Source organism: Diabrotica undecimpunctata, chromosome 7, assembly GCF_040954645.1.
Source record: "Diabrotica undecimpunctata isolate CICGRU chromosome 7, icDiaUnde3, whole genome shotgun sequence".
NCBI lineage: Eukaryota > Metazoa > Arthropoda > Insecta > Coleoptera > Chrysomelidae > Diabrotica > Diabrotica undecimpunctata.
In genome coordinates, this window is record NC_092809.1 from 82,282,963 (window position 1) to 82,307,244 (window position 24,282).

At 32.5% G+C, this 24,282-nt stretch overlaps 1 protein-coding gene and 1 long non-coding RNA gene across 2 annotated transcripts; both read right to left on the minus strand.

Annotated features, from left to right (window-relative positions):
* Window positions 1-1,788: 1,788 nt before the first annotated feature.
* LOC140446836 (uncharacterized) lies at window positions 1,789-2,809 on the minus strand. The gene is made up of 3 exons (XR_011951512.1): window positions 2,613-2,809; window positions 2,302-2,436; window positions 1,789-2,238 (listed from the first exon to the last, which is right to left on the minus strand). It is a non-coding gene; the product is annotated as an uncharacterized lncRNA (long non-coding RNA).
* Window positions 2,810-18,366: 15,557 nt separating this feature from the next.
* LOC140446494 (uncharacterized) lies at window positions 18,367-23,547 on the minus strand. Its single transcript, XM_072539049.1, has 2 exons — window positions 23,096-23,547; window positions 18,367-23,041 (listed from the first exon to the last, which is right to left on the minus strand). Exons 1-2 carry the CDS (start codon window positions 23,545-23,547, stop codon window positions 18,367-18,369), a joined length of 5,127 nt encoding a protein of 1,708 aa, XP_072395150.1.
* Between the last annotated feature and the right edge of the window lie 735 nt (window positions 23,548-24,282).

Sequence of the window (24,282 nt, forward strand, 5' to 3'; positions counted from 1 at the left end):
ACTTTTACATCTCAAGAAAGCCACTATTCTCGAAACTCAAACAAAAAACAGTGCCTCAACCCTGACCTAAACATTAACAAAATGTTTGAGCTCTTTAGAATATTGTATCCAAAAGTTGAAGTAAAATTCCATACCTACAGAGAAATATTCAAAGAAGATTTTAATTTACGTTTTGGAGTTCCTCGCTCCGATACTTGCAAAGTATGTGATAAGAATTTTATTAAACTGAGTGCTGCAGAGAATGAGGAAGAACGGGAGAAGATTCAAACTGAATTCGAGCTACATCACCGAAAAGCAGAAAGTGCATACTCATCTTTGAAAGCTGATGAAGAAGCAGCTAAGTTGAATTCTAATGTCATAGTTTTATGTGCGGATTTGCAACAAGTCATTTTTATACCTAACTTATCACATTCCGATGTTTATTACCAGCGTCAGTACGCAAATTACAATTTTGCTATTCACAATATGGGAACCTCTGAAGCTACTATGTGTTGTTGGCATGAAACTGTAGCCAAGAGGGGCAGTGCTGAAATATCTTCCAGTATTTTAAGGTATGTACTTGAGAATTTTAAGAGACTAGAGATTGGAGCAGAACGAAAACTTATACTATGGTCCGATGTGTCGGTCAAAACAATAATTGGAAGATGATATCATTGTGTCACTATCTAATGTCAGCAAACTTTTTTACTGAAGTAAATCAAAAATTTTTAGTATCGGGACATAGCTTTTTACCGTGTGATAGGGATTTTGCCCTCATCGAAAAGATAAAAAAAAGCAGTCAGCTATATTCCACAAGATGTACTTGAGCTAATCAAATCGGCAAGATCAAGAAAACCTTTTCAAGTAGTTGAAATGAAACAGAAAGATTTTGTTGACTTGACCTCAGTTGAAAGTCAAATTAAGAAAGACAACATTAAAATAACAGAAGCACGTTGGATACAGGTCACAGCAAACGAACCGACTGTTGTGCGGATAAGACAAACGCATAATATCCTGCAGCCATGGCAGACATCACCTTTACTCAAGAGACCAAGAGGACGAGCTGCAGTCCGAAATACAGTTTACAAGTTTATTGAACCAGAAGCCATGCCTCCACTGTACAGAGAACCTTTAACTATTTCTGATAAGAAAAAAGCAGACTTGCTGAAAGTGACCTGCCTGCACATGCAACTTAATCTGATTTTGTTAACAGCAAATTACATATAATATCTTGATCTTCAATTTTTACCCCAGTGGCTCTTAACTGTCTCAGGATTTCCTCAAATTCACCAATAAATCGTTCCAATGACTCACCCTCTTTCAATTTCATGGACAGCAACTTTCTTTTTAGGAACAGTTGTCCTGGTAGCCCCTTTTTCTCATATTTTGCTTCTAAACTTTTCCACATATGGTACGCCTGTTCTTTGTCCCGCAATATTTCTAATTGTGCATCGCAAACACATTGAACAATTATTGATTTGGCTTTATTGTTCATTTTTTAGAATTTTTTCATCTCGTTCTCGCTTAAACCTGTTGTGATTGTTTCGCCTTTTACACACTCTAATACTTCATTTTCTGCCAATATTATTTCCATCCGAAACTTCCATGATAAGTAATTCTCACCTGTTAGGGTCTCAATATTATACATTTTTCTTTGTTCCATCGTGTACATGTGTATATAACCTATATTCGCTTTTTGATACCTTATTATTATTTTTCATCCATGAACTGCGCCCATAACCTTTTGTTTTCTTTAATCAACAATCTGGATAATTAATAAAATAAACTGCTTTCATATTTAATGTTTATTTCCTCCGATTATATTAGATTAAAACAAAAGTACAAATTCAAATATCATCTCTTAACATTAAATTCTATCTCTCTTCTGTCAGTTCTCTTCTTCTTATTAGAAAGAGGACAGAAAGGAGGTTTTTAGCGATTCACAATAAATTAGACAAAGTATATAATACAAACACTAATATAATTACTTTAACACATTAAAAATTTTTTAATACGAAGATGAGGTTGAACTGTGCAAACAATTTGTATATGGTGTACAGAGATTATCAATATTGATATTTATATAACAGATGCATTACTTCTTTCTGGTAGAGATACAGCCACTTTTTGTGTGTATTGATGTGAATGAACCTGGTTCAGGACTATTTGTTGATGGCCCAGCTGCTTCATCTACAATATCAACTGAAGATGAATGAAGTTGCCCCTTCATCTAAGGAGGAATTTATTTGCTGAGCCTGTCTTTTGCCAAAAAAGTATTCCTATTAGATTAAGATATTTATTTAAATCCGATTTTAAGCTTACCATTTTTCTGGAGTGAAGAACAGAAACTTTCTCTTTATGTTGTGCTCAAAAATTGTAGGTCCATTTTTCCTATCTTGGTCCACAAAATGACAACTAAAAACTAACAAGTACTTAGGTGGTTCTCTATCTTACCTGCTGAAAACAGACCAAAATAAAGTTATTAATTTTAGCCTAACATACAAAGGGCATAATTACATTTTAAATTATCTTTAAAAATCATGCCAGATATATAGTATAAAAAATCTGAAAAAGACAATCACAAAATATCTAAAATATAAGCAATATTAAAACAAACTAATAACTACTTTTACCTCATGAGATTTATCCACTTCTGCTCCTCTGAAATTTTGGAAGGGAATACAAAAAAACTTACATGTTTTTTGCTCACTGTAATGTTTACAATTTGGAGCAAAGCACATAACCATTTTTATAATAATAGGATGCATGTAATAATAAAATAACAGTCCTTATAAAACGAATATCTTTAGTACTTTCATGGGATAAAATTACTGGCACCTAAAAAGAATAAAACATAAATTTAAATATTTTTCAACTTCGTTAATAAATTAAATGATTTATTGATTAATTTTGAAATATCCTGATACAAAAACAATAACAAAATAGCTTGAAATAAAGAAAAAATAATTAGAGTTTTAATCTAACACAATATAATCTCTATTACCTCACAAATTCACGAACAACAAATAAAACGAATTGCACAGAATGTCCTTATTTATTCTTTAAAATATTTAAAAAGTCAACATTTCCATTTTCTTATGGGAGAAATACATGTAAAGCAGATTTGTTTGGACGCCAGAATAATTTTTGTTTACTATTTACTGAACAGCACTGGTTCCGTGGTTCCGACTAAAACATGGCGGAACGTCTGCGCGAACGAGATGCGCGTAGTTATTGTTTCATGGAGAGTGGGTTTTGACAGATTCATTGTCGGAAACCTACAACACAAAAACTCCTACTTCTTAGTATTAAAAGCTCAAATATACTACTATTGCAGACTTCTTCCTTTGAAAAACGAAGAATTATTCCAAATAGTGGAAGCACGTGGAAGAGTATACTAAACCCATAAAATTTTCCCTGTATATTTAAAATATAATATTTGAATTGATACAATTTAACACATTGTAGTAAATATTTGTATTATTCGGGTTGTTTATTTTTAATTTAGTTTTATTAGATTTTATTTAATACAGTTTTATTATCTTTGTTTAATTCTTTTGTTAGTTTTATTTAGTTAATTAGTTATTTTGAATTTTATTATTATGGATAGTCAAAGTTTTCCATTTGTTCCATTAATTTTAAATGTTTCACAGAGTTTTGCCTTCAAGAAAGTTGAAAATTCAATATTGTTACAAGCAAAAGATATCGTCAACATACAGAAGAAGATAACATCTTACATTTTGATCAAGAAAACTGTATAAACAGTAATCAGATTTTGATCTTTTAAACTTGTTTTAAACCATAGATTGTCCGTTTTAACAGACAAACCTTACTTCTGTCCTCTTCTGATACTTTTAATCCTTCTGGAATTTTCATAAAAAGTTTTTCTTTGATATAACTATGTAAAAAGGCATTTTTAACATCCAGTTGTTCTAATTCCAAATTATAGTTATTGCAAATAGCCAATAATATTCTTAGAGCTGAAAGTTTTGCAACTGGAGCATGAATTTGACCAAACTCACCAAAATCATGTTGTTCAAATACTCTAGCCAATAATCTTGCTTTATATAAACATTTTCCTTTTTCATCATTCTTGACTCTAAATATCCATCTGTTTCCAATAACATTTTTTTTCTGGTTTTTCTACCAATTCCCATGTATTATTATCTTTTAAAGCATTGAGTTCATCATCGATAGCATTTTCCCTATTATTCCAATTTGAACTTTGTTGTGCTTGATAGTATGATTGAGGAACATCTGAGAACTCACTCAGTAATGCCAAACAGCTTATGTCCATTTCATAGTCAACGAATTTAGCAGGTAACCTAGTTTGTCTTTTTGATCTAGCATTTTGCTCCATATCTTCTAAAACATATTCTGTTTCCGTTATTTCATTTGTCTCTTCTATCTTCCCTTTTGCAATTTCATCTCTGATGCCATTAACATTTTCCCAATCATTTTCAGTTTGTTTCCTATCTTGAAAATATTTAAAATTGTTCTCATCAAATATGACATTTCTACTGTGAACTAATTTATTTTCATTTTCGTTCCATAGTTTATATCCATTTTCCGTAGATATAGCAGATAAATCTGCACTTCAAACCTTTATCATCCAGTTTTGTTCTAAGAGAATCTGGAATTCTTGCATAAGCTATACATCCAAAAACTCGCATATTACTAACATTTGGCTTCTTATTTAGCCATAACTGATAAGGAGTTTTTCTTTATTCAAACATGATTGTGTTCTGTTGTTTATAATGACTTGTCTATATTTGCCTGATTAATCATTGATCTTGCTCTACCCATCAATGTTTGGTTCATTATTTCTACTACATCATTGAGTTGTGGAGTATATGGTGGAGTATATAAAATTTGAATGCCCTTTTGTGAACAAAAATCTACAAAACCTTTTGATTTATACTCACCTCCATTATCACATTTTATTTTAGCAATTTTCTTACCACAAAACAAAGATGTTACCTTTGCTTCATAATCTTTTATATAGTTAAATACCTCATTTTTATGTTTAATTACATACACCATGACAAACCTTGAGTAATCATCTACAAAAGTTACAAAATAACTATTACCATAATGTGATACTGGTGTAATAGGACCGCAAATATCTGTATGTATCATTTCCAGAACTCTACTTGATTTTTTACTTTTTGAAAAATATGGCAAACACTTTTGTTTGCTTTTTACACAGATGTCACACAACCCATCATTTTCTGAACTTGCAAACTGCATGCCATTAAGCAAATTTTTTATTTTTTATTTGTAACAATGAATTATAATTTAAATGGCCATACCTATGATGCCAAAGATCTTTTTCATTACCAACAGCTAAGTTTGCATACTCAGAATTACAATGCTTAAAAATGATTTTATAAAGATTATTACTTCTATTACCTTCAGCTTAAATACTCTTTTAATGACAATTTTATTATTAAAACATTTTATTTCAAAACCAGCTTTTTCAATTGTTGATATTGATAACAAATTTGCTCGTAAACCAGCTACACACAGCATATTTTTAATAGTAATAACAGCTTCTTTGTTATTCACTTCACTTATCACTTTTAAGTCCCTGACACAGGTTGCCTCAATAAACTTTCCTTTTTCTGCTAACTGTATTGACCTTGGCTCCACAAAATGGTTTTTGTTTATTAGGTTTGAGCTATCATTAATATAATAATGTGTAGCTCCTGAATCAGCGTACCATTCTATTTTACTAGGTGTTGACAAATACTCACTCGAAGCACATAATGCAACAGATTGCGATGATATCTGTATATTACTGCTTTGATTATTACATAACTCTTCAGCTAAATTTGCCAATTTGCCCTATTGTTAACTTGATTTTGTCTGCTTTTATTCAGATAGCAGTTTTTTTATTTGTGTCCCATTTTGTTACATGTATGACATTTTATACCCCAAACATTCTTTAAATGCATTTAACACCTTTCTTACCTCATTTAAAGCATTTAACACCTTTTTGAGTCACACTAAATGATGATGGCATAACTTTAGTTACATTTTTATTTTTATTTGAGCTGAATTCTAATAGCCTACTCTTTACAAATTCAACCTTCAGGTCTGCTTTGGATAAAGTTTGTATAGCTGTGACTATTCCCTCAAAATCATGTGGCATGGATAGCAACAAAAAACATGCAATATCTGACTCTTCAAAATAGCTCCCTAGACTTTTAAGCTCTCGAAAAATACGATCACACTTTGTAAAATGTTCTTGCAAATCAGTACCATAGATATATATTTTAGATTTATTAATTCCTTCAGCAAATAAAATTTAGAGCACATACCTTTCTTGCTAAAAATGGCTTCTAATTTGGTTATCATTTCAAGGGCAACTTCTGTTTCTTTTACATACTCTAAGTGGGAGTCTGCCACACTTTGAACTATCACCATACAGGCTTTATGATTTTTCTTATTCCAATCATCATCTCGGGTACTAGCCGGTACCTCATGTAAGACAGCATTTAACTCCATTGCTTTCAACACAGAATACAGACGAAATTTCCAATTATCAAATCCACTTCCATTGAAAGGAATAATTCCGTGTCGATTTTCCATACTTATTGACTTTATTTTGTTTTTTTATTATTTTCACACACAACGCCAACGCCTACCGGCAGAACTTATTTTTCAGAAACTTAACCTCACAAGCTTTACACTGAAAATAAACTTTTAAACACATTACTCTTTCTGGACCCATAACCAATGTTAGGTTCTTTAAAACCCATCAATCCCCAACGTTTCGTAAACGAAACATTATTTTGTTATTTTTTTTTAATGTTTCAGGATTAACAAATCAGCTGTTTTTCTACTAAATGTCATTCTGAAAACAATGTTGTAGACTTTATGATAAAAATTTAGTGTTCCAACCTTAAAACTTATTTTTTACATATATTAGAATTTTGTCTAATTTACTTAAATATTTACGTACATTTTGTCTCGACTAAAAATATAATTTAAAAATAAATATTAATAATACATTTAAAAATAAAATAAGTTTAGTGCCTTGTTTATTATATTATATCATAAATATTTGCAAACTGTTTTTAGTTTCGTTTTAGTAACGTATTTTACGTATTGTTTCGCATACGAAACGTTGGGATTACACGAGAAATGCAGTTTGGCAACGGTGGGATCGAAGAGTGATGCATCTGTTTTGGTTTTGTACACAAAATTAGTTCGACAGTCTTGCCACCGGTCTTGCGAGTGTCAGTGAATTCCTCTGTGGTGCTGTGTTCTACTATTTTATTATTATTTAGTTATATTATATCGTCTTACTTGAAGAAGTAAAGTGCTAGTTTTTGATTATTGACAAAATATAAAAGTCAAGTAAGTATTGGCAATCATTGATAAATTAGTTTTACTCAAAATAACGAAACATTATTATGCAAATCAACATTAATTTTTTTTTAGATAATGTCCTGGAAAAGTCGAAGACCTTTGTCAACCGCCGAACTTTTGGCGTTATTGGAGGAGGATGACGATTTACAACAAGCAGACAGTATCGACGCTGTGTATATTCCACCACCCGTTGACGACCTTACAGACGAGGAAGAAGTTGAAGATGAGATACTCGAGAATGATATGAATTTACCAGACGTAGCTGGCACTTATGAAGTTCATGCAAAGTTCCCAGAAGAAGGGGAGAATGAAGCTACACCATCAACGTCCAAAAAAATGAAAATTACTACAAAACCAAAAAAAGTTATTCCAAAATGGATAAAAGAACATCCCACTTATAAAACTTCCCCACAAGACAAAGAACATATTAGAGTGGAGGAAATAGAAAATAAAATTGCTGGAAAATCACCTTTCGAAGTTTTTTCTTTGTACTTCAGCGACGATGTCTGGGAAAAAATTGTTTATTACTCAAAGAAGTATGCAAATGATCACAACCGACATTCTTTTGAGCTCAACAAGGTTAGTCTAAAACGATTTATTGGGATACTGATTTTTTCTGGATACCATACTTTGCCAGCTACAAAAATGTATTGGTCAAAAGATGAAGATAAAGGTATACCGCTTGTAAGAAACTGCATGAGCAGAAATAAATTTGATTCTATCAAGCAAAATATACATCTGTCAGATAATCAGCAACTTGATAAAAATGATAGATTTTCGAAGCTGACCCCAATCTTTGATATTGTAAATGCTAAAAATATGCAATTTGGGGTATTCTCTCATAACCTGTCGATTGATGAAGAGATGGTACCATATTTTGGGCGACACAGTTGTAAAATGTTTATGAAAGGCAAGCCAATAGGATTTGGCTTCAAACTGTGGTGTCTTTGCAGTTCGAATGGATATTTATTCAAATTTATTCCATATGCAGGGAAATCCAGTAACATTGAAGTAAGTGACTTGGGATTAGGAGAAAGGGTAGTTCTAAATCTTTTATCTGTTGTCCAACAGCCGTCTAAACATCGAATATTTTTTGACAACTATTTTTCCTCGCATAAATTATTCTGTTTATTGAAAGACAAGGGATTTTACGCTACGGGGACGATTCGTGAAAATCGCACGTGTAACAATACATTAGAATCGGCGAAAACAATAAAAAAGAAAGATAGAGGATATTATGATTTTTCTTTTGATGCTAAACATGAGGTACTGTTGGTGAGATGGAATGATAATTCTGTTGTTACTCTTGCAACAAATACCTGCAAGATTGAACCGTTAGTAGCTGCTAAAAGATACAACAGAAAAGAAAAGAAGAATGTTGCTATTCCTCAACCTAAGCTATTGGCAGAATATAATCAGCATATGGGAGGAGTTGATCTTCACGATAATGGAATATCGAACTACAGGATTCATGTAAAAGGAAAAAAATGGTGGTGGCCACTTTTTATAAATGTCTTAGATAGTGTCGTCGTAAATTCCTGGAAAATATACAATCTAGGAAACAAACGCAAAATATCCCAGTTAGAGTTCAAATCACACATAGCACTAACGCTAATGAAAACGGAAGAACCTAATGGTACAGAAAATGATCAAGAAGCAAGACCCAGTGGATTGAACACTGCTGCAAATCCAAATTATGTACGACCGTCTAGAAATGCTTTACCTACTGCAGTGCGATTTGATAAAATCGGCCATATAATAATTGAACAAGAGAATAAGATACGACGAAAATGCAGACAGTGTAAAACCAATACCATATATATGTGTGTAAAATGTCAGGTTCATCTTCATTCGGACTGTTTCAAACTTTTTCATACGCCTATATGATTAATTATTTTTTGTCCTGTAATCCCAATGTTTCGTATACGAAACATTTTGCAGCCGGTTTCTGAGGCAAAAAATATATTTTTTTTTGTTCTTTTTAGTTATATATACCTATTTTAATAAAAAATAAACTATTAAATCGTTCAAATATTTTTAATTTCTAACCTTGGGAATTAATGGGTTAAATAATGTTTGGAAAATGTGTTAAGCATTAATTTTATTTTATATTAGGCGTAATGTTACAGACATAAAAAGGCGCCACACCTTTCTTATTACACTTGACTTATTTTATTATTCTCTGACACACCACAGTTGTTATTGAAGACAGGAACTTGCAGTTATTGTTGCAAATACAACATTTTAAAGGTTTGCTCCCAAAATTGAGTGTACTCTAACAATACCTACGGTATCAAAAGGATTGAGCTCTGGTGGGACTCTTTCCGTGTTATCGAACCCTAGGTGACTTGGTATGCTGGAGTATCTCCCAAAAATTTTCGTACACATCTGGACGTTAAGAGAAGTACAGCCTTCTGCATGGTCTTGTAGAGATGTTCATTCATTATTATTATTATTATATTAATATTTCTCATTTTAAGAATGTTTTGAAAAAATGTTAATTTATAATAAATAAAAATTTGTTCCTGTCTAAGTCAAAATTACTATGAATCTCAACATCTTTATGTGGAATTAAAATATGACACCAAAAAATGGCGAAATCCATAAGTTGAAAACTCAATAACTTGAATTTTTTCCCTTAATGTATGACTTCCATAGGTTCTACTGTGTAACTAAAACATAATTATCCATTATATAAATAAATATGTAGTTTATATTGTTTATGGTTTATAAAATAAAACACAATAAATATTACTTGCAGTTATTAATTTATTTAAACACCTCAAAAATGTAGCAATACTTAGTAAAGGTTGGATGCACTATTAATATTTAAAACTAAATACATACCTTTAACTTAAAGCAGTTAAAATATAATTAAGTATAAGTTGATACATACAAACACCTGAACTTCACCGTGAATTGTTTAAGATTTTTGGTTTTGTTTAAAGTTTAATGTTTTCATTTCCTCTTTTTCTTCTATCTTTCAAAAAATCCTCATGAGGGCAGATGCATTTTCTGACAAGGGACTGCCATTGGACACACCTTTTACTGTCAGATATATTTAGTTTGAATTCTTTGTTTAGTGTTAAATATTTCAGCCATGAACCCAGATCCAGATAAAGGATGCCGTTGCATGCTTAAAATCACAGTATAAAGCCATACAATCATGATAACAAACTGAAAACAAAAGCATCACCATCTTCTTCATTAACAACTAATGTGTATGCATATAATGTTAATGGAACTTTTTTATTCTGGGCATATTTTACAATACTCCATTTATTGTTAGGCTTAAGCTGCATAAAACTTATGGTTCATCTCCATAGGAAGTTTTAAAATTAAATTTGACCATTTAGCACTTATAATTTGCAACAAGCTTTCCTAATATTTCATTACCTTTTTGGAGTTCCGAGAACACAAATATCATATATGTGTTCATTCCAGCTATTTTGCACCGGTAGAAAAAAAGTTAAAAAACTAACAAGCTTTTCTAGAATTTCATTACCTTTTTGGAGTTCCGAGAACACAAATATCATATATGTATTCATTCCAGCTATTTTGCACTGCTAGAAAAAAAGTTAGAAAACTAACAAGCTTTTCTAACATTCCATTACCTTTTTGGAGTTCCGAGAGCACAAATATCATATATGTGTTCATTCCAGCTATTTTGCACCGCTAGAAAAAAGTTAGAAAACTAACAAGCTTTTCTCACATTTCATTACCTTGTTGGAGTTCCGAAAGCACAAATATCATATATGTGTTCATTCCAGCTATTTTGCACCGCTACAAAATAAATTAGAAAACCATACGTTTTTCGGATCCTTTGATATCATTTCATTTTTACTGTTGTATACTCTAACGTGCATACTAATAAAGAATTTTTATGGACAAAATCAATTTGGCCGACATTCATTTCTAACCAGCTTTTTTAACATTTCATTACCTTTTTGGAGTTCCGAAAGCACAAATATCATATATGCGTTTATTCCAGCTATTTTGCACCGCTACAAAAAAATTAGAAAACCATACGTTTTTTGAGTCATTTGGTATCATTTTGTTATTTACTGTTTTACTGTTGTATACTCTAACGTGCATATAAAGAATTTTTATTACCAGAATCAATTTGGCCGATTTCCGTTTCTAACAAGCTTTTCTAACGTTTCATTACCTTTTTGGAGTTCCGAGAACACAAATATCATATATGTGTTCATTCCAGCTATTTTGCACTGCTAGAAAAAAAAAGTTAGAAAATTAACAAGCTTTACTAACATTTCATTGCCTTTTTGGTGTTTCGAGAGCACAAATATCGTACACGTGTTCATTCCAGCTATTTTTCACCGCTAGAAAAAAAATTAAAAAACTAACAAGCTTTTCTAGAATTTCATTACCTTTTTGGAGTTCCGAGAACACAAATATCATATATGTATTCATTCCAGCTATTTTGCACTGCTAGAAAAAAAGTTAGAAAACTAACAAGCTTTTCTAACATTCCATTACCTTTTTGGAGTTCCGAGAGCACAAATATCATACATGTGTTCATTCCAGCTATTTTGCACCGCTAGAAAAAATATTTTAGTTAAAAATGTAATGTCGTTAAATAGATAATTCAATTCTCGTTTAAATGAGGTGTCGTATTATACCGATTTATATTTAAAAAATTCTCGACGGTTCTCGAAATATTGATAATATTCCATAATTTAGCTGTTCACTGTATATATATATATATATATATATATATATATATATATATATATATACATACATATATATAGATATATATATATATATATATATATATATATATATATATATATATATATATAATATAATATATACATATATATATATATATATATATATATATATATATATATATATATATATATATATATATATATATATATATATATATATATACAGATTGAACCAACTTAAAACGGAACATACAATTTAATATATATCTGTTTGAACTGCATTTGAAATAGTGGACCAATATAAAACTTGGACAAAAATAAATCCATACCCGGTGATAGACATTGTATAAAATATCGTTCAACTATCAGTCTCCTTTAAAGGAAAGAGGAGCTTGCCTAATAGTCGGAGAGATAGAGCCGAAATTTTGAACTGATCAGTAATATGACATTTCTCTATTGAAATATATTCATTGTAACTGGGTTAAGACTTTGCCTTACAGGCGGACGCCCCTCGTGGTACAGGGGGTGGCTATACAGGGATGAAGTTGTAATTTTTTTCGGAAAAATTAACGATCGATAATATGGCTAAAAATTTGCCCAGAGTAAGATCTTGGTATAACTAGACGAAATCCCAAAGGGCTGACGCGAGAGTGGATACATAAGGGGTGGCGGACAGGGGTGAAGTTGCAATTTTTTGGGGAAAAATTAACGATAAGTAATATGTCCGCCATTTTCATGGCTCATTATTTAGCCCCTAAAAACTATAAATCCAAAAGGGCGGACACCTGGGTTGGTACGGAGAGCCATAAAACGGGGTCAAATGTACCACTTGCCTGCGCATTTTAGGTCTCGGCAACAATTTTCAAACTGATTTTTTTATGATATTTTTATACCGATTGATTAGAAATTTTTATGCTCACTTCTGTTACTATACTGAAAAGGGTCAAGTAGAGTTTTCCTCAAAATTTTCCAAAAAAATTTCCGTAAATGAAAATTTTCGTAATTTTTGAGGTAAAATCTAATTTGTAGAATTCTTTCGATTTTCTGTCAGTTATACCATGATTTTTTTCCAAAAATTTTCAAACGATTTTTCCGATAAGAAAAAAAAATTTAGAAACACTTTAAAAATTTCGTCATTTTTCTCACTCTCATTGATGTCATTACATTCATCATCTTCGTTACTTTCACTTTCAATAATATCACATTTATTATCTGCTTCATTTTCAATCACTACTTCTCGAACTGATTCTGGCATCTGAGGTCCACTAAACCATTTGAATTTATATGTTTCATCTTCAAACTCCCAACCATGTTCTTCAACAATTAATTCTGTTGGTACTTTTTTATGAGCATTTGTCCAAATATTTGAAATATAATGAGCTCGCAGTAGATGTTGGTGTAATTCATCTTGACATGGTGGTAAGCTTGAAGCATCGAAATTTTTTAGTTTTTTTTTAAGGTTCGTTCACATCATGCAACTTATACTGCCGGTTAAATAGTGAAAATCTGACATCGTTTACTTTTCTTTTTGGAATTGTTCTCGTCAGTCCTGTTCCATATAAGTGACATACGAAAGTTTGTAAGGTTTCAAAAACTTCATTACAATCGAAGTCAGTTTCACCAAGTTGAATAAAAGCATCTTGATACTTATTACATTTAGCGCATGCGTCTAGAATTACTGATTTAAATGAACGCGCATCATTATTATTTTAATATTTTAAAATAATAATGATGCAAAATTAATGTCCAAACAGAATTTGTAAAATTATAATTAACTAATGAAAAAAAATTCAATCAATTTGAAAGTTAAAATAAAATATTGAAAATATCTACAAAGTAAATTTCAAAACTTAAAAAATTGATAATTCCACTATTAAATTGATTTTTATTAATAATTATTTGTAAAATGTTAAAGGAATTCTACAAATTGAATTTTATCTATTGATAAATAGAAATAATATATTTTGTATTTGATTATTAATGTAATAATAAATCAAATTTTTCTTATATCTGAACAATCATTATTTATGCAATATAAATTTAAAAACCTTTTTATTGTAATAAAAAATAAGTAAAATTACTATTTGTTATACCAAAAATATTTAATAATTAACATTATAAAATTACTTTCATTTAATAAAATATCAAATATCAGACATTTATTCAATTAAAAATTAATTCGTATAATATTTATATTTAAGAAAAAAATGTGATTTGTAAAGTAAATATGACTTTAGTTTGGAAAAAAAACATTATCATAATATCATTGTAATACTACAAAATATTCTATAAAAGATTCAGACGATGACGTAGAGTTTTATCAAATGTTTTAGAAAAGTTTTTCTAAATTTTTTTTTCTTATCGGAAAAATCGATTGAAAATTTTTGGAAAAAACTCATGGTATAACTTACAGAAAATCGAAAGGATTCTACAAATTAGATTTTACCTCAAAAAATTACGAAAATTTTCATTTACGGAAATTTTTTTGGAAAATTTTGAGGAAAACTCTCCTTGACGCTTCTCAGAATAGTAACAGAAGTGAGCATACACATTTTCAAATCAATCGGTATAAAAATATCATAATAAAATCAGTTTGAAAATTGTTACCGAGACCTAAAATTCGCAGGCAAGTGGTACATTTGACCCCGTTTTGTGGCTCTCTGTACCAACCCAGCTGTCCGCCCTTTTGGATTTAAAGTTTTTAGGGGCTAAATAATGAGCCATGAAAATGGCGGACATATTACTTATCGTTAATTTTTCCCCAAAAAATTGCAATTTCACCCCTGTCCGCCACACCTTATGTATCTACTCTCGCGTCCGCCCTTTGGGATTTCGTCTAGTTATACTAAGATCTTAGTCTGGGCAAATTTTCAGCCATATTATCGATCGTTAATTTTTCCGAAAAAAATGACAACTTTATCCCTGTATAGCCACCCCCTGTACCACGAGGGGCGTCCGCCTGTAAGGCAAAGTCTTAACCCAGTTACAATGAATATATTCCAATAGAGAAATGTCATATTACTGATCAGTTCAAAATTTCGGCTCTATCTCTTGGACTATAAGGAAGCGATAAGTGGTTTGACAGCATAATAACTGCTTGTTTAGTCTAGTTTTTTCAGTGATTCTAGGCAACCTATTTGGGTGGAGTTTTGACTTGTTCTTGAATGAGTTCCGAATCCAGCAGCCCGCTGAAGTATTGGATTTTTATAATATAATTATTATTTGACAACCTTTTGTTGGCCAACCACCTAGAGCGGAGTTGAGCCGAAATACATTGATTTCGTATGTTCCGTTTTAAATTCGTTCAATCTGTATATATATATATATATATATATATATATATATATATATATATATATATATATATATATATAGAAATGTTTCTTCACCGTTAAGTTTCCCAAAAAAAATCTTTATTTCGAAATTAAAAGTTTACAATTTTGAGAAATACTACAAACTACTACATTTAATGATTTAAACTTGACTATTGAAACATATAATTACAATAATAATAAAAATATTGATTTCTTCCTATTTATAACATCGGACATCAGAATCTGCTGATTCTTAATAGTAGGGGAGCTTATGGCTACATTTCTCCTCCCTCCATTGGTTGGGGCTTCGTACTCAAAGTTTTGGTTACTTCGGCTATCAGCTCGTCTAATATCTGGATCTGGGCAGGATGCAATTTTTCTCCAAATAGGATTTTGGAAATTAGTTTTCTTTTCCTAATTAGGAAGATTATTAGGAAAGCTAAAATAGTTAAAAATATAACAGAAGTGGTGCTCAGTCCTATTGATAATCGGGATAGTACTTCTATGGAGACGGCAACGGTGTACTAAGCAGATAAAAGTAAATATATTTTTCTCCTACTAAAATCCCAAATATTGCAATTAGTAGCGAAAAATAATTTACGGTTTGTTTACATATGTGAATTTAAAAAGGCTTCGTAATACCACAGTGAGAAATTTCTGGAAAAAAAACTCGCTTTCGGTAAAAACTAGTGTTTGAAGTGATAAAAGTAAGTAAGGTTATTTACAATTCGAAACAGTCATACTGGAGGAACTCTGGCCGTTAGTTTTGCGACGTTGCCAAAGTTAAAAATAGTTTTGCAAACTGAGGACTGATAGGAATTGGATTTTTGAGCGGTTGAAGCGAATCTAGTTCCTTTCGCGGTCCGTAGAAACAGATATGATGTACACGGACAGTGATGATAACGCGTCAGAAGGCAAGAAGAGAAAATATAGAGGGTCAACTTCACCTTTCCCGCAGAGCAAAAAAACTTCCAGAACCCCAAGCAAAAGAAAACCAAAGGAAGAAGATTCAGAGGATTTGGACGACGTTATAAGCATGTTCAAGAAGATGATGGGAGAACTGAAAGAAATCAGGAATAAAAATAAGGAATATAGACAAGAGATGATAGCGCTGAAAAAAGAAAATATAAAGATAAATCAAGAATTGGAAGAAACAAAAAACAAATTAACAAAGGTTGAAAACAAAGTAGAAAGAATTGAAAAACAGATGAAAAGAAATAACATAGTAATTACGGGTCTAACAATAAACGGAACAGATGAAACACTCTTAAAAAATAACGTAAAAGATTTTATACAAAAGCACCTAAAAGAGGATGTCGAAATAGAATCTGCAATGAAGTTAAAGAACAATATATGTCTGGTACAAATGAAGGATTATGGCGAAAAAATTAAGGTAATGAAAAAAAAAGCAAACTCAGATTTCTTACTGGAGAAAAGATCTTCATTAACGATGACCTGACCGAAAAAGAAAGACACATGAGGCAGGAAGTCGTAAATAAAAGCAAGGAATTAAGAGCTGAAGGTAGAAATGTAAAGATAGGGTACAGAAAACTAACTGTGGATGGTATAAATTGGGTATGGGCCGGAAATGGTACTTTCAAACGAGAAAATTCTAGAAATATGGACCCACAAAACGGCATATAGTAGTGGAAAAAGGAAAAGATGGCCCATTATGCCAACGGACCCTAGCGGTGAACAGAAAAATGAGTTTGAACATAAATAGCAAAATAAAAAATAAGAATATGTACCTAAATATTGCGACATGGAATGTTCGAGGAGTATACGAGGAGGGAGCATTAATTAACCTAAAGAAGAACTAAAAAAATATAAAATACACATCTTAGCAATACAGGAAACACATTTAACTGGAAACAACGTTGAAAAGATTAGCCCATACACGTTTTATACAAGTCGAGGCAATAATAGGAATTTTGGAGTGGGTTTTCTGGTACATGAAGACGTGGAGCAGGTAAAACGATTCGTAGTAAAATCTGACAGAATGTGTGCAATTAGAATTAAAGGAAAAGAGAACATGATATCGTTAATAAATATACATGCTCCAACAGAAGAAAAAGAAGAAGAAGTGAAAGATGAATTCTATGAAGAATTAGAGTCATTGTGTGAAGAAATGCCCAGACAAGATACTGAAATTATTATAGGCGACACCAATGCAAAGGTCGGAAGAGAAGATATATATAAAAACATAACAGGGGGTGAAAGTAAACATTTGAATACAAATGATAATGAACAGAGATTAATCACATTCGCAATTAAAAACAGGATGAAGATAATGAGTACCCATCTTAGGAGAAAAATATATATAAAAAGGAACGTGGAAAATTCCGGGGTCAAATGGAACTAATCAAATATACCACATCTTAATACAAGAGAAGTTTGCAAATTTAATAACAAATGTGAAAACGTGCAGAGGGGCTGACGTAGACTCAGATTATTTTTTGGTCAGAATTAATATAAAAGAAACAATAATTAAAAAGCATAAACGGAAAAAGAAAGTGCAACGTAAATTTAACTTTGAAAAACTGCGAAAATTTGAGGTAGAGCAGGACGATCAAAAGGATATACAAGAAACCTACGCCAAACAAGATAGTGCTACTGTTTGTTTTGTTCTTTTTCTTAGATATGATCTGATGATGTATCTATTCGTTATGTGAAAAATTCTTATAATAAAATTATACAAAATGAATTTCAAGATCTGACTTTTTTATTCTCGCTTGACACACACAGAGATGATACAGATAAATTATTAGTTGCTATTGGCAACCTTGACATTTCCCCTTTTTAATAATTATGCAGCCACTATCTTGAACATGCCCCCCACCTTGAAAGGATCGCTTTCAATTTAACAGGTAAGCAAGTAAATGAGGAAATACATTACATGCAATAAAAAATAAACAAATACATCTTCAATAATTATTATAAACTTTTAAGTTTAAAAATCAAACAAATGTTCTTTAACTAAGACGCATTAACAGTTCTAGAACTTAAGACGTGATTGCACCTTCACTTTGATCACTAGGAACCGGAAGTGGACAAATGTTTGTAACAGCTCGCTTTATAAGTCCTTTTGAAGTTCTTATGGTAACCACTCGTGTAACTCCATCAGCGCCGGGATGCAAAACTTCTACGCGCCCAAGACACCAGTTTAAAGGAGGTAAATTTCTTTCTTTGATGAGGACGAGTGTGTCAGTCTGAATTTTAGATTGGTTGACTTTCCATTTCTTCCGTTCTTGGAATTCGGAGATGTATTCCAGAGACCAACGTTTCCAAAAATGATGGCGAAGTTGCTGCAACTGCTGGAATCTAGACAAACTGGTAATGGATGAGTTTGTTAGATTTATTTCTGGAACGGAATCCATGGGTCTTCCAATGAGGAAGTGAGCTGGTGTCAAAGGCAAAAGATCAGAAGGGTTAGAAGACAAGGCACTCAAAGGACGAGAATTTAATACTCCTTCAATCTGAGTTAGTAATGTAACAAATCTTTCATAATCTAATTTCGTATCTGTCATAACTCGTTTGAGGTTAGCCTTCACCGATTTGACTCCAGCCTCCCAGAGACCGCCAAAATGAGGAGAATGAGCCGGTATGAACTTCCAATTTATATCAGATTTAGCACACATATCAGGGAATTTATTACCATTGGTTTTCAAAAATTTACCCAATTCCAACAAAGAATTGTTGGCACCCACAAATGTGGTTCCGTTATCACTCATCATCTGACATGGTTTGCCCCTTCTAGCTATAAATCGTTTTATTGCCGCCATAAAGGCTTCGGTGGAAAGATCCGTTACCACCTCTAAATGAATGGCCTTTGTCGATAGGCAAACAAATAAACTAATATAACCTTTATATGAAGAAGCACCCCTATGACGACTAGTTCTGAGGGCAAATGGACCAGCATAATCAACTCCTGTAACAGCAAATGGAAATGAGGGGGTGACTCTTGATTGGGGAAGATCTCCCATGATGGGATTAACTTGATCGGGATTGAAGCGAAAGCAACGCAAGCATTCGCGAACCGTTCTCCTAGCCAATGATTTTCCATGTAAAGGCCAATATTTCTCACGCACGTGAGCTAGGAGATGTTGAGGTCCTGCATGGCACAGCTTGAAATGCTCTTGACGGAAAAATAGAATAGTAAACTTATGATTAGATTGAATTAGAATAGGATGTTTCTTTTGATAAGAAAAGTTTGAATTACTTAATCTACCACCGACCCTGAGTAATCCTTCTGGATCTAAAAAGGGATTAAGTGATAAGATTCTGCTTTTAGAAGAAACTGCATTACCTCTTCTTAAGCACTGAATCTCAGATGGGAAACCTTCAGCTTGTACCAACTTAACTAGAGTAAGGGTAGAATTGTTAATCTCCTGTGTGGTTAAATGCCCCAAAACACGAGTGGCCTTGTTCTTTAGTTGAGAATTGTAGTAGAAACGCAAAGAGTAAGCCACTGACCTTACCAAGGTTGAAAAACTCGAATATTTTTCAAAATCAAATAATGGAGTAGACGAAACTATCATAAATTGGTTGCTAATAGTTTTAAACTCTGGAAGCTTTTCTTTATCAAAAGATACTTGAACTGGCCAAGTTTCAGGAGAATCTAGCAAGAATGACGGGCCGTGCCACCAAAATGAACAAGAGCTTAGAACCTGAGGTTCAATTCCTCGAGAGAGTAAATCAGCAGGGTTACAATCCGTAGGTACATGTCTCCAATTTTCGGGATCTGTGTTGGACTGAATTTCTGAAACACGATTACCAACGAAAGTTTTTAGTACATGTGACGAAGTTTTTATCCAGCCCAAGGTAATGGTTGAGTCAGACCACAGAAAAATCTTATTGAACTGAATATTCAAAGAAGTAATAACCATTTTAGAAAGACGTGATAAGATCAAAGCTCCGCTAAGTTCCAGGCGAGGTACGCTCAGCTTCTTTACAGGTGCTACTTTGCTTTTAGCACAAAGTAAATTTATAAAAATGTTACCCTTTTTATCAACACTGCGAATATATATGGCTGCGCCATAAGCAACTTCGCTTGCGTCACAGAATCCGTGCATTTCAATAAGAACAGAATTAGGGAGAACTACATTTCTTTGAATTTGCAATTTATTCAACTCATGCAACTGATCTCTGAAAGATAACCACTCAGACTGAATATGCAATGGCACTCCTTCATCCCAGTCTAACTTCTCTAACCAAAGGAGTTGCATAAGGATTTTGACTTTAATGATTGATGGACTTAAGAGACCTAAAGGGTCAAATATTTGAGCAATACCAGAAAGTATTGATCTTTTAGTGATAATTTTGGGAGTAACATTTGAATCAATAGAATAGGACAATGAATCTAAACTAGGGCACCATTGTAACCCAAGTGTCTTTGTGTTTTCATTGGCACCAAAAAGGAAGGGAGTGTCTAATGAAATAGATTCCTGGATGGACTTAAGAAATGAAGAATTGTTTGACGTCCACTTTCTAAGTGGGAAGCAACCTTTTGAAAGAATTTCAGAGACTTGTTTACAATTAAGGATTAAGTCCTCTAACGAATCAGAACCAGTTAACAAGTCGTCAACATAGAAGTCTTCAGCTATGATTTTAGAAGCTTGAGGGAATGTATCAGAATGCTCTAATGATAGCTGATAGAGACATCTAGTGGCTAGATAACTACTTGACGTAGAGCCATAAGTAACTGTATTTAATTCATATGAATGAAGAGGATCTTTCGGATGATTTCTCCATAAGATTCTTTGGAGACACCGTTGAGTATCATCAATAAGAATTTGGCGGTACATTTTGGCAATGTCCGCAGATGCAACAAATGGATAACTTCTAAATCTCAACAGGATAGATATCAAATCATTCTGCATGACGGGACCTACCATCTGAAGATCGTTGAGCGAATGACCAGATGATGACGGACAGGAACCATCGAACACTACTCTGAGTTTTGTAGTGAGACTGTCCTGCTTCATCACCCCGTGATGAGGAAAGTAATAACTATGTACTGGCAAAGTACAATCAGTAACTCTTGACATGTGGCCTAAAGACAAGTATTCCTCCATAAATGCAACATACTGCTCCTTCATGATAGGATCATTAAGAAGCCTTTTTTCTAAGCTATAGAACCTTCTTTGAGCTATTGATCTGGATTCTCCCAAAGAGTCAACCTGTGACTTAAAAGGAATGGACACAATGAACCGACCATCCACATTTCTCCTAAAGGTTGATTTAAAGTGCTCCTCGCACAATAACTCTTCTGGAGACTGAAGTTTAGTACCTGAGCACTCCTCAATCTCCCAAAACCTAGAAAGGTCGTCAGTTTCGATATTGTGTGATAATCCACATATGGTAGATTGCTGACTATTCACCCTGGTATTTATTAAAGGACCAGAAATGATCCACCCTAATCTAGTTTTCTGAAGTATGGGTTTTTCAGGACCTAACTTGACCTGACCCACACATAGCAGGTCCCAAAAAATACTAGCACTGATCAGAATATTTACTTCCGAAGGAGTATGAAAATTTGGGTCTGATAAACGAATATTTGCAGGTATGGGCAACGAAGATGCATCAATTTGACAAACTGGAAGTTGTCCACATATTTGTGGAATGATTAAACACTCTAGGGGGAAAGAATATATAGATTGTAAAGAGTTAATAACAATATTACATTTGTGATTTATTTTAGAAGAAACATGAGCGATACCCACTACAGAAATGTTAACCTGCTCCCTTGAAATACCCAGCAAATCAACTAAACTTGATGTGATAAAATTAGATTGAGCTCCACTATCTAAAAGAGCTCTACAATTATGAGCAACCCCTAAATGGTCACGAACTTGGACAACAACCGTTGATAGAAGGATTTGTTGATTTTGAGAAGTATTAGAAAGTGTCTGAGGGCTACTCTGAGAAGCAACTACTTGATCATTAAACTGAGGCAATGGATTTAGTGGATTTTCAATAAATTCATGGAGAAGAGTATGATGTTTCTGGTTACATTTCTTACATTCGCCATATTTGCACGTAGCTTGTTGATGTCCAGAATGCAGACAATTCAAGCATAATTTAAATCTACGTACTTTATTGATACGGGCAGGAATGTCTAATGAATGAAATTGACTACAGTGAACCAGTTTGTGTTGCTGGTTGCATAAAGGACAAGAAAGAAAAGAAGATTTTGTACTTACAAGAGCCTTAGTACTGTTGTGTCTGAATTTGACATGATTATTGACAGAAGTCCCTTGAATATTGGGTTTATTTAGATTATATCTTTCTAGAGTATCTGCCTTCGTTTTTAGGAAATATATGAGGTCCGAAACTTGACTGACTTTACCATTGTTGGCCTTCTCCCATTCTTTCACAGATTCAGAATCTAATTTTTCCAAAAGAATATATTTGAGAAGGGCATCCCAATGTTCGACTGGTTGTTTTAATGCCTCCAAAGCTCTAAGATTGCTACAAAATTTATCAATTAAATTTCTGATTGAAAATGAACCTTCTTTATTGATTGCCTTTAAATTGAAGATGGCTTTAATATGGTTATGCAACAACAATTCCTTGTTAGAATATCTCTCAACCAAAAGATTCCATGTAACAGTAAAATTAGAAGCAGAGAGAGGTATAGAAGCAATGACTCTCTCAGCAGAACCTGTTATGCATGCTCTTAAATAATGTAATTTTTGTATTTCAGATATACTATTATTTTTTATAACTAACGAATCAAATAAGTCATGAAAATCTAACCATTCTTCTATGTTGCCACTGAATTTTGGCAATTCAATAGAAGGAAGTTTTATATTGGAGGTTGTATATGTATGATTGGATGCAAAATGTTCACTAGTAGGACTAGATGTACTGGAGGCACTAGCTGAGGTTGTTGTCAACAGTTGTTTTGCCTTAATTATAACTGAATAAAATGATGTTTCGAACGTTTCTCTGTAATTTATTTCTTCCTCAGTTATTGCGTCCAGTAAACTTTCTATTTTTAATTGGGTTTCTTGATATTGAGTATGAATACTATTCGCGTTTTCGATGCGCAATTCAATTTCAGCGCGAGTTGGCTCATTCATCTCACCGTGGGTTGAGTCCCTATCAATGAATTTAATAAATGAGGTTAATCGCGCTTTAAGAGATGCTCTTATCTTTTTTAACGTAGGCAAATCCCCCATTTTAATTCAAATTTAAATGTTTTAACTATTATGTGTCAAAGTAAACTAACAATGAACAATAAATTTCAAGATTGAAGAAGTCTAAGTTAGGAAATTGAAATGAAAGGCAGATAAGTAAGGAACAAAAGCTCACTTCCCTGATTTTTGATGATTCGATGTCCCGTCCAGTGAAATCGTCAGTATGTGTTCAATCGGATTGTATACTTGACTTGAAGCCTGGGGCAAAGGAGCACTCGATGTATTTCTGCGACTGTCTCGTTCAACGTTGTCGGCTGATCTTGTAGGTTGTATGGCGTGGAATAGCACAAATATCCGAAGCTCTAAGGACCAATGTTTGTTTTGTTCTTTTTCTTAGATATGATCTGATGATGTATCTATTCGTTATGTGAAAAATTCTTATAATAAAATTATACAAAATGAATTTCAAGATCTGACTTTTTTATTCTCGCTTGACACACACAGAGATGATACAGATAAATTATTAGTTGCTATTGGCAACCTTGACATTTCCCCTTTTTAATAATTATGCAGCCATAATGGATAATAAAATTAAGCGCATTGAAGGAAATTACAAGAAAAATGAAATAAAATTTTTTTATAAAGAAGTAAAATACATTAAAACTGGGTACCAGGGAAGAACTATGAATGTAAAAGATAAGCAAGGAAACCTGATAGTGGATGAAGACCAAATATGTGAAAGGTGGAAAGAATATTTCGAAGAGATACTAAATGACG

Bases quoted from the DNA above. Each gene is read 5' to 3' on its own strand.
- LOC140446494 (XM_072539049.1), bottom strand. From the start codon at position 23,547: ATGGGGGATTTGCCTACGTTAAAAAAGATAAGAGCATCTCTTAAAGCG. The intron at 23,042-23,095 runs GTTAGTTATAAA...ACATTATTTAAG, and splicing joins TTTCATGACTTATTTGATTC to AGCATGCATAACAGGTTCTG.